The sequence below is a fragment of the Glycine max genome, chromosome 6, assembly GCF_000004515.6.
Source record: "Glycine max cultivar Williams 82 chromosome 6, Glycine_max_v4.0, whole genome shotgun sequence".
Taxonomy (NCBI): domain Eukaryota; kingdom Viridiplantae; phylum Streptophyta; class Magnoliopsida; order Fabales; family Fabaceae; genus Glycine; species Glycine max.
Window position 1 is genome coordinate 14,992,383 of NC_038242.2, and position 17,022 is coordinate 15,009,404.

Here is a 17,022-nt window from a genome sequence, read left to right on the forward strand (position 1 = left end):
AAGGTATAGGAATGCTAGTGGTACTTATATGACTGGATTTGGCCCATTCATTACGGGCCTCAAAATTCGCATTATGTTATGTTCGGCTAGGTTTAGGTTACAAAGAGTTAAGAAATTTAAAACCGAATACATCCAACACAATCCATTTAAAACCAAAAAAGTGACCCGAGTGATTAAAAGAATATACCTTTAACTTAAAGAGATTAAAAACATAATTAATCATATCATCAAACACATGGATTAACTCACGTTGGATTGTTTTAGTTTAACAAGTGATTTCATATTTAAATTTTGAATATGCAATTGTATTAAATTCTTGAAGAAAATATTTTATCATCCATAATAATTTTATCTAATTCAAATATTATTTTCATTAAAAAAATGTAGGAAAAAATATAATTAATCCTTATTTTTATTTTATTTTATTGTTAACCTAAACACCACTTTGATCGTCTCACACCCATGGGTGTTTAATTATTTCACGTGGGCAGGGGAGTTATGTGAAACTCTTTCTTTATCCGCAACTAGTTGCCATATGCCTCCTTCGATTAACCCATTTTCAAGCCTTTCCAATAATTGGGAAGGCAATCTCATAGTTTACTTGGGAAAAAGACTAGGCATCACTTTCATTAATATCCGAATGAAGGTATCAAGTAATTAAAACAACTAATAAATACTCCTATATATCTAATAAAGAATAAGGTAGTCAGTTATTAAATTAATTAAATTAGTATTATGTATACATCTACGAATGAATATATAATAATGAAAAACATGCGTGTGACGTGAGTTTTTGAAATGTGATGTATTTCAACTGACATATATATAAAGAATGAATTTATGCATAAATAAAATTATTTCATAGGATTTGGACTCAAGTCAAAATATTTTATACTCGATCATAATAAAAGAAGAGAATAAATGTAATAAAAATGAAATATTAATATTTTTAAAATAATAGGATGATAATTTAAACAGTAAATAACATTTTTATTTTATTATATTTCATTCCACCTCTTTAATTTCTATTTTTCTTCGACCAATTTTCTTTTATTAATCCAACAGTTAAGAGGCTATATTACCATCCAAACATACTTCCAAATCTGTCCTAACTCTAATGAGATTCTAACTTCTAAAACTCAACACTCACATAAATTTGTAATACATATGAAAAAAAAAATCAACGTACCCAAGTCCAACGTGAGTAATAAGTTTGACTAAGACGTGGAATAAAGTCAACGATCATTACCCCAATTTCATGTATGACTTTCCTCTTTTTTCCCCCGATAGGATGTATGACGTCAACCCGGTTAGAAGACCAACGTTAATACATTAGATAAAGGATGTATGACGTCAACCCCAATTTCATGTTTTTAAAAATATATATATATTTTGTCTTTTATTTTTAATAAAGATATTTTATTTTTTTACTTTTAAAAAGTTCATCATTTTAGTCTCTTCTTTTTCAATTGAGATATTTCATCTTCTATTTATAAAAAATTTACAATAATTTTAATCAATGTGACCAATTTTAAATATTGATTTATGTATTTTGTAAAGATTAATAGATAATTATTTATTTATTATACACATAAAAAGTATTTTTTAAAAAATTATTTAATTACTAATAAGCTTAATTTATTAAAAAAAACTGCATAGTTAATAATAAGTCTGAAATTGATTAAAAGAACTAAAATCATAATTTCTTAAAAATTGGGAAACAAAATATCTCAATTAAAAAATATAAAAAACTAAAATCACACATTTAAAAAAAATAAAAAACAAAAATTACATTTTAGCTTATATACTTTTTAACGACATGACTTAAAAACAATAGAAAAATGATGTATAAGAGTCATACATCTTGCTTATTCAACTAAACTGGACCCTTGTGGTAAAAGTTAATATATCATAGTCTTTTTTTATGATTATCTAATAAGTATTTTTCTATACCTAATAACCACAACGCCATTAATCAATGATATGCGTTGACCCATAAATCACGCATTAACGGAGGCAGATTCTTAGCAATCTTCAACTATGATTAAACAAATTAACAATTGGTGCATTGTTGGGTGAACAGTAGTTTCATCACTGCAAGGTTAGGTTAGTTCAATTCAACCACTGGATCCTTCCATGAACATATGGGTAAGTAGTAAATAAGAATTATTCTTTTTTTAGCAAATAAGGATTATTCTACTAATTAAGCGATATGGAATGTGTGAAGAGTCATTAGTGTTTAGTGATAAACGTTTGAAGATTTTCTATAGCTAACATTGGCAATGATCGAGTTCTTTGCTAAAGATCAAACTAATACGTACTTATACATACTGTTTTTCACAGACATTTTGGCCTTAGATTTGGTTTTTTCTTCGTACTCCAGTCCTGTGGGGGAATGGTCAGGGACGGATTTATTTGTAGCAATGTAATATTTCTTGCATGCTTGTAATATTTCTTACTTTTAGTTAGAAAAATACTTTATAATTAGAGTGAGTTTGGTTATAAATTAAGAGTATTTTGCTACCTTTTGTATACTTTTCTTTAATAGACTGCGTACCTTTTGTATGTTGTGTATAATGGCTTTTCAATCAATGATAATTATTTAAATCCCATTTTTCTTTTTTCACTCTTCATAATTTCTAAAACAATTAACAAAGACAAAATTACTTTGATATTACAGGTTAACACAATTTTACTCAGCCAATTATTTGAGTTCAGAAACACTTAATTTCAGTTTCAAAATTTTGAAAAATAATTTATACAGGAAAAATGTACATAAAATAATTTTAAACTATTATCTAATTATAATTCAACATCTTTAATATATTTAATTTATTAATTTTTATGATAACTATATTATACTAATCAGGAGAGGAACCAGGTGTATATGTTTAGGGGCAACCGCCACCACTACGATTTTAAGACTCTTAATGTTTACCGTTAAGAAAAAGAAATTGTGCCTACAGTCCCTTATAATATTTATCAGCTTAATTGAGACTTGTCTTTTATGTTATTATAGTATATCTAATAGTCCAGTTAACATTTTATACCACAGTTTTATTTATTATATATGACCAAATGGATTAATTCCAATCCATTAACTCAAATTCTTTTTTTTACTCTTAGACACTATTTCTTATCTTAAATTTAATCTACTTTATAATAAAATATTTAATGTTTTAGCTATCATTTAAGTCACCGTTTCAACAATCTAATCTAATTCATTTAAAAGTCATTTGCTTAAAGTTGAATTTACATATAATTAGATGCTTTAATTTTAATAAACTTCTATATGAAAAAATGGTTCACACAATATTTTCTTAGGACTTAAATATTATATTCAACTTCCTATTTTAAAATAATTAAATATTATTTCAGTCTCAAATATTGATGTATTTAGATTAAAAAGTTAATGTTATTTTATCTTGACTTACTAAATTATTATTTCTATTTCCTTAGGACTTAAATATTATATTTAACTTGTTATTCAAAAATAATTAAATATTATTTCAGTCTCAAATATTGATCTATTTAGACTAAAAAGTTAATGTTATTTTATCTTTGACTTACTAAATTATTGTTTCGATGTTATTTACATTTAAGTCAGTAATTATATTTATCTGTCTACTCCTTCTTAACTTAACTTTAAGTCCTAAGAATATTTTTCTGTTTGTGTGTATTGTTTTTTTTTTACCATAAAATACACTGTAGTTATATTTATTGACTCTCATGCGATGTTTTATTCTTCATTAGACTAAACTGTAAAATATTATTAATAGTAAAAATTAATTATTATTGATTTTACTTATCTTGTGAAAAAATTCCTCCCCCAAACATTCTTTCTTAGTTTTGTCCCTTATATTAACAATAATTTATAATTAAAAATTTATTTTATATTATCAATATATATTCATTAAACTCATATAATTTGAGATATTTAAATAAGTTGAAACAATTTATCAGCAATTCTCGTGAAGGCGATGGTCGGGGCACTATGAGCTGACTGATTTGGAGCAGTTTTACATACGGATTTCATCATGCAGATGAAGCCAAATAGGTATTGGATAAAACATTGAAACTTAGCAGGATTTGTCCTCCAAGACACAAAAGGTGTCGATTCCACAACTTATCTTGTTGAATTGGTTCACTTTCTTCTTGACTCTCTTTGGTACAACGTAGTTCCATGAACTGACTTGTGATAAATTGATGTTCGTCGCCTACAAAAACGATATTTCTTGGATCTGGAGTGGTTGGGATCAGTTTTTTTCTTTCTTAATTTAAATGAGTAAAATAGTTTATATTATTATTAATGGGTCTTAGTGGCTTGAACATTAATATCATACACAATAACTAAACGGGTTATTCCAAGATAGACATCATACGTACACAGTAGCTTAAAGCCTTGAACATTGATATCTAATATCTAAGGCCATTTAGAGCCAATGGCATGATGATGCAAGTGAGCAAGAATATTATTGAATCAATGAAAACAGTACCAAAATTGTCCAAAGATAAAAAGAAATACCTGCAAGGCTGCAACACCAAAATTTACCTGGGTAAGTACCCAAACATATGTTGGCCAATTTTTTTTACCCATCCTTCATAATGCAATCTGTTGACTAGCTTAGGCAGTAGATTCTCTAAGGTCAACTGCAATGTCAATTTCCATGTCTACCTGTACACTATCCTCGGGAACCTGATATGTTTAATAGAAAAAAGTACTCAATTTCAAAAGCCTAGCATACCATTATTCTGTAACATGCAAAACAAAATCTACATAAAAAGTCATAAATGTTGAACCTTTCAACTAAGAGTCACTAAACCTGTTTTTTCCCATCCAAACGAGTTCCCTTTGGCCACACAGTGCCATTGTTTTGCATTTGCCATATCCTTGTAAATACAGTAAATGGTGACATAATCGTGCCATTCATTCCAATGATATCTGAAATGAATTGATTTAGTTGGCCATAGCCATGCATGCTTAAAAGTAGCAACTGTTAACAGGCTGCAGCGTACGTAAAAGTCAAAGCAAATATGTAAGGTCAAAAAGGGACGATGAAAGTGATTCAAAAGGGGTGATAAATCTTTATTCATTTACCCTTTTGAAGTATTGTGTGGCTTCAAATTACAAAACAACAGTTTATTCACTTTGATATAATCAGTCCTGTTACCCATTTCGTTGAAACAGAAGCTTCAGTGGTCCATGGTCATAATTTCCTTTTCCTGCAGAAAGAGAAGCAATAATTATTAATGTCATTAACACACCCCTGAGGCCCTGAAAGCTATTTCAAAATATCAAAATAAAATAAGGTATTTTATACTTTGAATTTAAAACAATTGCATGTTGCTAGAATCTAGATAAACACCTCAACTGTCACAAAGAATGCCCTTATAGAACATATATACCTATTACTGGTACAATATTTTGTCCGATCATTTATATAAGAACCAAGTTTTAGTGCATTTTTTCTTCTAAAATTGTTTCGTATAAAAATGATCAATTCACTAAAACATTTTTCTTATAAAAAAGACCATATATAGTAATATTTACCTTCCTTAAAAAAAAGTACTATTTACGTGGCCTTAGGGTGATTGCAGCTCTTTAAATGGATGAAGAAGACCATTTCTACTGGAGGGTGCTGTTGAATCAGTAATTTATGTCCCAGAAAAGGGATACTCAACAACAAAATTAAACTAGAACTCAGCACAGTAGTCTAGGTTAAGTCAATAAGTTGTCATCACTCATCAGTAACCGCATAACTGTGCAAGTTCAACTACGTACTAGTGATCTACTACCACCCTCACCAGTAGATTTGTGCAGTATTCACATTAGTGAATTGAGATGGCTCACCTTTGAACAATAATTTTCTTGTCAGCATTGAGAAACCATTTCCAAAACATATAATAAACAATAGTTTGATGGTGTGGATTTTTTTCATTGTAAACTATTGTAAAATCGTTCTTAAAATGAGCATGTGCAACAATTTTTTAACAGTTGGCAATTTTCTTATCACCGGTTATAAAGTATGAACATTATTTGTTCTGGTCTATATATCATTCTAAAATTGTTTCTAAAACAGAGGATAAATAACAAATTTTTAAAAAAAAAATAGACAATCATTACTGAAAATGTTGGATGAATAATAGAAATTTTGTGTTTTTAATATATAATGATAATGATTAAAAACTATTGTCGAAATCTAATAGGCAACCCTCTTACCCATATTTTTGTTATTTTTATAACAACGGTAAAATCTTATTGTCTATATATTTAATATAAACAACAGAAGCGTTCACCAGAAATTTAAGAATAATTTCAGAAATATTTCATAAAATTCATCATAAACAATAAGAAAATTTGTTCTCAGAAAAAAAAAATGTTAAGTGCTAAAAAATTTGCCCATACTTTTTATCACAATTTTGAAAATTTAATTACTCTAAATGAATTTGTGTTTGATTGCATATAATGAAGCTGAACTAATAACTATTCACATTAACTAATTTAGCAAAGCAGCCAATAAAAGTTGTTCTTACAAGTTTTAAAAACGTATATTTTTTTGATACAACAGATAAAATCCATTGTAAAAATTAACTAACATTACATTTCATCCATTATTTTTTACTTAAAAGTTAAAGTTCAAAATAAAAAATAAAATAAAATCTGCTTAACAGTTTTTATTTATTTTTATTTAAAGTTTTGTCAAAGTTAAAAAAATTGATAAAATTTAAAATGGTTTGATTCCATTTAAAATAAGTCATCTTGTCCAATGAAAGAATGTATCTATAAAAATAAATAAAAACATATTAAATTAGTTTGATTGACATAAAATTATTTTAATAATAAAAAAATAGATAAAAAAAATATTGAAATATATATATTTATAAAAAATATTTTAAAAATATATTAATATTATTTTAATTAAGTAATTATTAGATATATATAAATTAATAAAAAGGAATGTAAAAGCACACAAAAAGAATTTATTTTGTTGACTATCTGCTTGTTTATCGCTATGGGGCCCAATGACTAAGTACTTAGAGGATAAGTCCAACAAAAGGAAGTGAATAAGAAGCAATGGGCCTGTCTTCTGCCCTCCTTAATCTCTCTGAAATTTCTAGTGGTATATATATTTAAATATAAATTGCATGACTGCTACTTCTTGAATTGAATCAATTATAGTGTAAGTAATAAAAGGATTAAATACATACATATATATGTATATATAGGTGGTATATGAAATCCCAAGCTGCTTAATGTGAACGAATCACCTAAAACAAAGACTAGTTACTTGTTGAGCTCTAACTGCAGCTTTAGGTTGCTAGAAGGGTGATGGAGATGAGGCTGTACTCGGCCAACATCTCTGGAGAAAAGAGTAGAATCGTCATTTATAAATACTCTAACACTCAGGTTAATTAATTTGGTAGAGTAATGACTAGTTTTAGGAAATAAACCTACTTACGTACATGAGGGTATTATTATGGTGGTATTTATAGGTGTGGATGAGTAGTGTGTATGATGGGTTAACGGACACAACCAGCACAACCACTAAGGTTAGCTGACTCTTAGTTGATCATATACTACAAATACTGAACTAATAATGTCTTCATGTCCACGGGATGACAATTACTCTGAAAAAATTGATTCTTAAAGTGCATGAGGCATGTGACGAAGAACATAAGCAGATTTAATACTTGCAATAGCCTATCCAAAAAATTAAATTACTATACAGGTCTCATGGAAATAATTTTCCTACATAATAATTACTATTATAGTGGTAGATTTTTTTATTATAAAATTAATAATTAGGTCAAAATATGTTTTTTTCTTATAAATATATAAATATGTGGAATTTATTTTTGTAATTTTTTTAGTATGTTTTTTCTTACAAAATTAAAATGTCAATTTTTTTTCCAGGGTTCAAGTAAGTTCTAACCTACAATGATGGTTTGGGAATGATAAAACCTTACTCCTAGCCTAAAAAATATACATTTTAATTATTTTAATTTTATTAGGACGAAAAATATATGAAAATTTTTATAGATACAAATTCAAATATTTTCATATTTATGTAAACAAAAAATATATTTTAAGAAAATTATTATATTGTTAAAGAGAAAAAGGAAATTGGAATTAATTTATTTATTTAAGTGGGGACAAAAAAGATGGAGAAAGAACACAGCCATGAATCAGAGCTCTATGATAAGAGTGTAGAAGAGTAAAATGTCAGCACAGCTTGAAGCTTCACTCTAAGATAAAATCTAATTCTGTGTCATCTTAGATTTTGTGTTTAAACCTAATTTGACCCAAAAAACAACTCAGAATTGTTCTAAACTTGTATATACTATTCTAGTCATATTATTAATCAATGTAGAATTTTCAACAATGGGTTATATAATTTTTTTTAATTCTCTAAAATTATATGAAATTTGGTTATAAAAATTATAAATTGTAAATGTTTAAAATAAACTTTTCAAAGGTAGTCGAAGTGAAGCAGATGATTTATAGTGAATTATTATAAATATAGGTTTTTTTGTTGGTGTTTGAATTTGTGGCTTTCAATGGTGTAGATGATTATGAAGAGCATATACCAGGAATTTCTGCAGCACAATTAGTTGATCTTCGAACAGTGCTTTGCGAAAACGACTTGAGGTTTTTGCAGTTTGAGTTGGAATGCATTTCAGTAGTGCCAAAAGCAGATTGTCTTATAGTTAACCTTAGGCCCTCCAAAAAAAGGTCCTGAATTTTTTTTTACTACTAATATACCTCAAAAAAAATTTATTGTAAAATTATATTTAAAAATAAATTTTAATTAAAATATTATAAGTAACTGTAAATTTTTTTATTGATACCATAAATATTAATGAGTAAAAACTCTTCACTAATATCATAACAAAAACAGAAATTTAATAGTTAACGGTTAAAAAAATTCAAAAGTTTTTCTTATTTTATGAGTAAATAAAAGATATTTAGACCTCTAAACTCCATGAGTCACCCATTTAGTTAACATTGTTCAAGAGTTGGAAACTGGTTACAACGTTGATTACTTAAATTGGCTAGATTCTCAACCAGTCATGTCTGCATTATACATTTCTCTCGGTAGTTTCCTTTCTGTGTCATGTGCCCAAATGAATGAAATTGTTACAGCTTTGAACACGAGTGGTGTTTGTTACTTGTGGGTGGTTCGTGGAGAAGCTTCATGGTTAAAAGAGAAATGTGGGGATAGGGGTTTAGTGGTGTGCCTTGGTGTGACCAATTGAAGGTTTTGTCACATCCTTCTGTGGGCGGGTTTTGGAGCCATTGTGGGTGGAATTCAACTCTAGAAGCTGTTTTTCCTGGTGTTCCAATGCTGACATTCCCTCTTTACTTTGACCAAGTCCCAAATAGTAGGCAAATTTTGGAAGAGTAGAAGAATGGGTTATTTTCTTTGTGTGTTTTTTGACAAAATTCTTTGGTATTGTTATAGATATAGATCAACATTTGTGCTATAACCAGAAGCTATAAGAACTTACTATATTTCTCTCAAAAAAATAAAGAACTTACTACACGATCCAATTAATACCACCACGTAGATCCATTGACTTGGCTTAACTAAATTTTTCAGTTGACTTAGCTTAATTAAATGTTTCAATTTACAAGAAAAGGGTTAATAAAATTCAGTTATAGAAGATTTTTGGAGATCATGATTATTTTTTTGGTGAATGATATATTAGAGGATTAACTACCTCTTGGGAATTTTGGAGATCATGATGATCCTTAATGATTTCTTAATTTGCTACATGTTTGCCCGCCGTTAAATCCACAGACTAAACGAGTCATAAACTTAGAGATCTCCAAACACTTCTATGGCGTGATATAGTTTATTCTATCTGCCTAACATATCCTTATCCATGAGAGTTCTGAGACATTAATAAAATCTCTTTCTGAACCAGTTCAAATATTTCCTTCAATCGAAGGTTAAACTTGGCAGTTATGTTCCTGTTGATCCTCTGCTGAAACTTCGAGCTCTTAAGCCACATAATACCAATGTAAGCATCACACTTGCAAGCACAGTCACCAAGAGAGGATTTCTCTATTTCATACCTAAAATGAATCTGCAGACACAGAAGATCAGAATCAGATTTCCTTCAGTAGAACAAGATGAACTAAATTAACTTGTCACAAAAAACGTAAAATTGACTTTCCACTTTAGCTTACATGGAAGTGATCAGCAAATGGGACACCGTGAAGATCCATAACTTCAATCACAGTCCAACCTCCAGTGTTTGCATTTGGAAACTTTTGTTGTGTGCAAGTGACTTCACCACCAAAAGCTGACACGTGTCGATTGAATTGGTAAGAAACACGCCTCTCGAAGACATCATGCTTTACTTGTTCCCATGATGTTGTTTCATAGTTCGTACATCCTGTTCTCTGCATAATTTTATGCTCCAGGTTTCCTCCATCAAAAATTCCCATCACTGATTTCATCTGATAAAGAGTAACACATCACACATTAAAGCCAGACAAACTTAATACTACACATAAAGAATTTCAAACAGGCTAATTCTATCTTTAGTTATATTCTAGTACTAGTAGTTGATTGCTTACCTTGATTGGCAGTTCTGCAGAGAAAATTCTGGACATTTTTTCTTCATCCTCTAAGATAGATGCAGAGTCTTCCGGGATTACAAATCTTTCTTGATCTTCATGCTCTTCTGAAATTTGTTCTTTCTGATAGGGGTTCAGTATTCTTGTTCTCCACAAGGCCTTTATTGCTCTTTTATGGAAACAAAAATATGATGTTAGCTGAATGTGAAAAATAGAATCAATTTATAAGATTAGGAATATAAGTTTTCCTGATTCATACCTGGAGGCAGCACTAAATGAAACAAAAGATTGAAAATGAAATCTAAGTCTCCCTTCTTCATCTTGAGTCTTTGCACCATGCCTTGCGTCGAGACCTCGGCCTCTTCGCAGAACTATGACCAATGTAGGGCTCCCTAATGTTGCCAATGATGGAGGAAGCACTTGTATCTCTTCAATATCTTCCCAAAGGAAGAAAAACTTGGTTTTGTGTCCGAACAAATTGGCATGAAACCCCAGAATCCTTGCTGAAAGAAACAGCCGACCCTACAACAGGAAGGCATCCTTTATTTAAATTAGGCAGTCTATCACTTAAAAATCACCAGGTAAATTATTATATATTAATTCAACATTGCATATTTTTCAAACAATTCTCCACTTTGATGTCTTATATAGTCAAGCAATATTATCAAAAAATGTGTTTAAATATGTCAAGTTGTCAACCACATGTAGTACCTGCAAAGGCATTTTTCTCTTGAGGTAACAAGTGAAATCTTTGATGAGAAATTCTTCCGGAGGCAAGGCAAACAATTTCTGGAATGTAGAATTCCTTTGAGGTGATCTAAGATTCAACTGCCATTCAGCTATTCAGTCATATATAATAAATAGTTCTAAATGTTCTATGACAAACAGAAAATCAATAAATTAATAAAATTGGTTGAACTGCATAATACCAATTACCAAAGCATGTCAGTTTCCAAATGCTTACTTTTTTGCCGACTTCCTTTTCCATCTTCTCCAAATATTCCTTAATTGTTTCAACTCCATTATTGTTATCCAAGAAAATTCTCAAGTGCAACTTTGACTGAGAAGATTGGGCAAGCTTTCCTTCTAGCATGACCCACATGTCTGCCAACTCAGTTGATGTGTGTCTTAGAAAATTGATCTCAGCATGTCCAAGTGAAACATCCTGGTCAAATGGACCATCAAAATCAAAAACTTCCACATGTAGAACTGATGGTGGTTCTTCCATAGCATCAAACTCTAATATCTCTGCATATTAGTATAAATACCAATAGAAAATAGTAGTAAAGATATATTCATAATAATTTCATATCAAAGCAAAGTTATTGCAGATAAGATTAACAATTAACAAGTTAGAAGTTAGAAGGCCAAACCATTCCATTGAGGATCAGAAGTTTGAAGCTTCACAGAGCTTGACCTTGTTTGTCCATTACAAGTGAAAACTACATAGGGATCTGACAATCCCTCTGACTCCAAGGAGGCTAGGTCAACCCCCTCAATTAAAGCCACAGTAAGAACCCATCCATCGCCATGAGCTTTGAGGCCATGGTCAGTTCCTATTAGAGGAAAAGGATGCAAAAAGTGAATCCTCAGATGAAGTCACTTGAATGTGATAACAAGCATAATAGTATGTTCAAATGATATGCTTACTTACCCATTTGAAATCTAGCTTGCACAAAGTGAGACACCATATTATAAACACGCTGCAACTGGATGATTAAAATTCCACTTGTAATGAGCTCTCCAAAACTATCTGGCAATTCAAGCCCACTAAATTCCAAGCCCTGAAGCAGATTTGGACCACACCTTAAAATATGCACCAACACATATAAAAACATGAAAATGGTGGAAGCCACAGTGAAATTCCAAAAGTATGTAATTGTCTGCCACCAATACCACTGGTCTTCTGTTTGCAAAGTTGCCAACAAATGTTCCTTGTCTGGTAAATCTGCCTTATCTAGCACCTTAAAATTCCGTGCAAGTTGGTCCGAGAACTGGCTAAAACTCTCCTTCAATCCTTGTCTTGCCCCACCTTCTATCATGCCTTTCATCATTGTGCTTTGGAGGAAGACAATTCCCCAAGACACAACTAGATGGGAGGATTCCTCTCCAGAAGATACCTCCCCTGGCATTATCTTGTAAAGTAATTCAATCCTAAAGGAATTCCCATATGGGACCTCAGGTGTGCTTACACTAACCAGTATAGCAAATTCCTTTCTACTCACTCTAATGTAGGTTTGCTCCTCAATGGCATTAACTGCCTTAATCAATTTTGTAGCCGCTTTCATATAGGTAACAACTCGTGTTAAACATGATGTGTCTCCATTTTTCCATGTCCAAGGCCCCTCTTGCACATTTGTTGTTCCCTGCAGTTCAGCCATATCTTTACTAAACTGTGAATTGGGTGCAAAAAGAAACACATTAAGGTCATTCGGAGAGACTAAATAAATCTGATCTACTAGAATACCGACGGGCAAATTTTCAGGCATTTCTGGTTTGTTGTCATCTCTTGATTCCATCAGTGCAATGGATTCTTCAAAGCTACAAGGAAACGTATTTTCGTGTACACTATCTTCATAATCAGATAATGAAGAGGATAGTTCTGAAGAATCCCCAAAATTTGAGTTTCCCTCTTTCTTTTTGAAAATCCTATGCAGACCATTAGCAATATCCTTCAACAATTGTTTGCCTACACCCATTTTATCACAATGTGACTGACATAAAAAGTGCAGACCTTCCAAGTCTCTTGAGTTCTCAACTGCAATAGTTGAATTTGGAGAATGCTTATGATTCATAAAAGAGCGGCCTTTACCATGAAGAGACACAGTAAGGAGAATTTTCCCTGATCATACAACACATTGAACTAAAAATCAGTTCTATATGTTGGACAACAGTTTCAAATTTACAAAACAAATGAAAGAGTGGTTTAACCTGTGAGAAACAAAACTGTGTATATATAAGATAAACAAGTAGAAATGATTAGAACACAAAATGCAACATTATTTCAAGATTTTGTCCTGTGGACTCATTTTATTATCACTTTTCCAATTGAATTCCTTAGCAAGTATTACCCTCCAGATACATAAATTTATATGCTATAGGAACCGCATCATTAAATGTTAAAATGCACTCTAATGCTATCTACCAGTTAACCCCTATAGTGAAGTTTCTGCACGATGCAACTGTTACTAGAAAAAACATCCAGAGAAGTGTCAACAACACAGTCTCTAACACACTCATTGTTATGGATTAAAATTTATTGTAAACTACGAAATCATGAATGAAGCTCATTATATAAGATGTTTAGACCTACAAAATTTTATAATTTTAATAAATTCCAGTCGAAGTATATTGAAAGTGTATTCTTGCCATTTCTCAAAGAATTAATACAAATAAAACATTTTAGCCTCAAAAAATGTAAAATAGTTGTCATCAGAAACCAAGTGCAGGAAATATCACATAACGTCTAGGTCTCCTCTCGTACATAGATGAAACATACAACTAACTTATGCACCTCACAATTTCCATTTTTTCATAATAATTAATTTTCTTATAGTACCAATAGAAGTAACCCAGAAACATAATTGATGAAACTGAAAAGAAGGTAATAGAACAGTGTTAGTTTTTTTTAATAGGCAAAAGAAATATATTAATAAAAGCCAAATGACATAAGAAGTGCCAAAGTTTGCTGAAACAAATACAAGAGAATATATACCTAAGCAGTGTTAGTGTATGTATGCAAGTAATTAACATAGTGATAAGGGAAACAAACCACAATATTTATTGAAAAACCTCCCACTCTTGGGGCTTTCAAGAGAGAACCACGTGGGCAGCAACGTTTGCTTATCCTCAAAAGCAACCGAACCAACCGGAATCCGTACCTCACCCACAAACTCCACTACAGAACCATTGGTCACTGATCTGCACTTATTATTATTATCATGATTAACAACAACAGAGACAACAAGCACGTCTTCAGCACCATGCACCTTGAAACCAAACTCCTCGTTCCAAACGGGGTTCCACGTGTTCCTCAGTATCCTTGTCTTGCACTTCAACTTTCCGAGCCTTAGCGTCACGTAGGTATCCTTCACGGGTAGGTCCTTGGTTTCCAATACACACACGTAAAGCCTCAACATAGCTTAATAATAAAACTAGCTCTTTACAACTCATAATAACGCATAAAGCAAATTAAAAGTAGGGTGGCATGTTAATTTTAAGGAAAAGAAGGGTTTTTTTCTTTCTTCTTCTTTTTTTTTTGTTTTGTTTTATTCGGTGGAATGAAGAGGGGGAAGTCACGTGTCAGAGGAATACGTGGACGTTGGAGGGAAATGACACGAGGTATGCTTGCAAATGGAAACTAGTTAGTTATTAGTCATTACTTATCGAAGATGGTTTCCTCAGAATTCATGATTCATATCGTTACTTGTTTGGTTGTTGTTATTACGAGGTCGAAGTTTCCTTAAAATTTGGTTGTCGTGTGGTTTTTGTCTGTGTCTGTGACAGCGGTACCAAACGGTTTTGAGAGGGAATGGGAAAGATTTTGGTAGCAGTAGCTGGTAATATGGGATAAGTATTGCCGTGGGATCGATTCTAATCACTTTCCTTACTAAAGTATACGATGTTGGCGGTGGGTGATAACTTTTGCACGAGAGGAACACATTATTTGAAGAATGAGGGTTGTGAACGTTTTCTCATTTGATCGAGGACTCATCTTGAGCCAAATTAACCTCTTATATTCCATATTTAATAAGAATTTTAAGTGACTCTTGGCAATAAGACAGAAAGGAAGAGATACTGTGTTAAATTATTTAGAATGTAGTATTTTTCTATCCGTAAATAATTTATGATGTATTTGGTTTGGTGGTAGAAAACATGCAAAATTAATGTGAAATCAACTTGGCAGATATGTTAGACTTTACAGATCAAAGTACAAGACTAATATACATTAGACTTTAGGATCAAAGTATAGGGATAAAAAATAGTATTCTTTACCTTCTAAAGACTCATATATCAGTAAATTATAGTTTTTATGATGAATTTGGATTTTTATCCTAAAAAAATTTAAGGATGTGATGAAAGTTCACACCGCACTTGATTGTTGTAAATTAATTGACTGATATACTTATAGCATGTTTGCAGATTTAGCATCCTTAAGATGCGCATGGATTGTTTTTCAGATCTAATTGAAAAAAAAAACCCTGAAAATTACTCTTAATAGCGTTAAATCTGACGTGACTCCAGATAAATAAAATGCAGAACCAAACACATAATTAGTGTAGGTATTAAGAATGTTCGACTGGTTACATTTTCTCAAGCATTAGGATGTATGATCATTATACTAAAAATTAAATAACTAAACCAAAGCCTAAAGTAGATATATATTTAAAAATATATCAATAAAGAATTTTAGAGTCATACATCATTAATTTAAGGAAATTATGTTTAATATAAGGGTATCTATCACTGTTAATAAAATAGCATACATAACACAGAAGGATAAATTTGTCACTAAAATGATTGTCAACGTGATCATTTCTAATTGTCAATATAGGGGCATATTTGTCATATAATATTTTTTTGACTTTTCATCTTCCTACTCCACTGACAAATGCGTCTCCAAAAGTGTAAAAAGTGCAACAAATATATTCAAACGTTAATAGTAGATTGTGACTACTTATTATAATTTGAAAAAAATTATAATGATTGTGACAAATTTTTTTTAACAAACTCGTAAATTAAATTGAGTCTAGAAAAAAAGAGAATACTCATTTTATAAATTATAAATAATTTTTTTACACTTTCATGTTTGATGAAAGGTTCAAGTAAAAAAATGTTTATTGTAAAGCATTATAGTTAAATTAGGTCTAATTTTTAGAGAAAATTGTAATTGTAATTATACTTTTAATTTGTAAAAAACATTCACCTTCTTTGGAATGATTTTTTTAAGGTTGTGATTTTTTAAATAATCAGTCAATAAAAAATAATTGTGTATGATTTTAAAAAATTAAAAATTAACAAACTTTTATTATAATTTGTAATTTGATGTCATTGCATATACTAATAGACATTCGTATTTTATTAGGAAAAATTTATAAAAAAAATTAAATAAATAGTGTTTGATTAAACAGAAACAATTATTTTCTTATCGTTTTATAGTAAAAAAAATTCTTTTTTTTTCTATGTTGATAGCATTTATTCAATAGTTAACAACCAATGGATTGATTTTTTTGTAGTTGAAGAAAAGTAAGAAGAATTCGCTAAGGCAATAAAAATTCACTTACATTAAATATTTTATGCATGCCTCGACATTTAATGGAGCATAAAAATTATATAACAAAAACAGGCATTGACCAGTGTGATATAGCTCTCCCGAAATTTTGTCGCAGTCATTATAAATTTTTCAAAATTATAATAATTAGTCACAATCTATT

General features: G+C 30.3%; 1 protein-coding gene across 3 annotated transcripts; it reads right to left on the bottom strand.

The window, feature by feature from the left end:
- Nucleotides 1-9,828: 9,828 nt before the first annotated feature.
- On the bottom strand, nucleotides 9,829-15,564 carry LOC100817914 (C2 and GRAM domain-containing protein At5g50170). Of its 3 annotated transcripts, none has more exons than XM_006581843.4 (10): nucleotides 14,361-15,564; nucleotides 13,060-13,430; nucleotides 12,243-12,954; nucleotides 11,962-12,144; nucleotides 11,553-11,836; nucleotides 11,300-11,416; nucleotides 10,848-11,110; nucleotides 10,589-10,757; nucleotides 10,196-10,468; nucleotides 9,829-10,092 (listed from the first exon to the last, which is right to left on the bottom strand). In XM_006581843.4, exons 1-10 carry the CDS (start codon nucleotides 14,725-14,727, stop codon nucleotides 9,883-9,885), a joined length of 2,949 nt encoding a protein of 982 aa, XP_006581906.1. In that variant the 5' UTR covers nucleotides 14,728-15,564; the 3' UTR covers nucleotides 9,829-9,882. The 3 variants fall into 3 exon arrangements, with proteins under 3 accessions (XP_006581906.1, XP_006581905.1, XP_003528135.1); XM_006581842.4 differs by having other exon boundaries at nucleotides 12,243-12,394; nucleotides 12,485-13,430; XM_003528087.5 differs by having other exon boundaries at nucleotides 12,243-13,430.
- Between the last annotated feature and the right edge of the window lie 1,458 nt (nucleotides 15,565-17,022).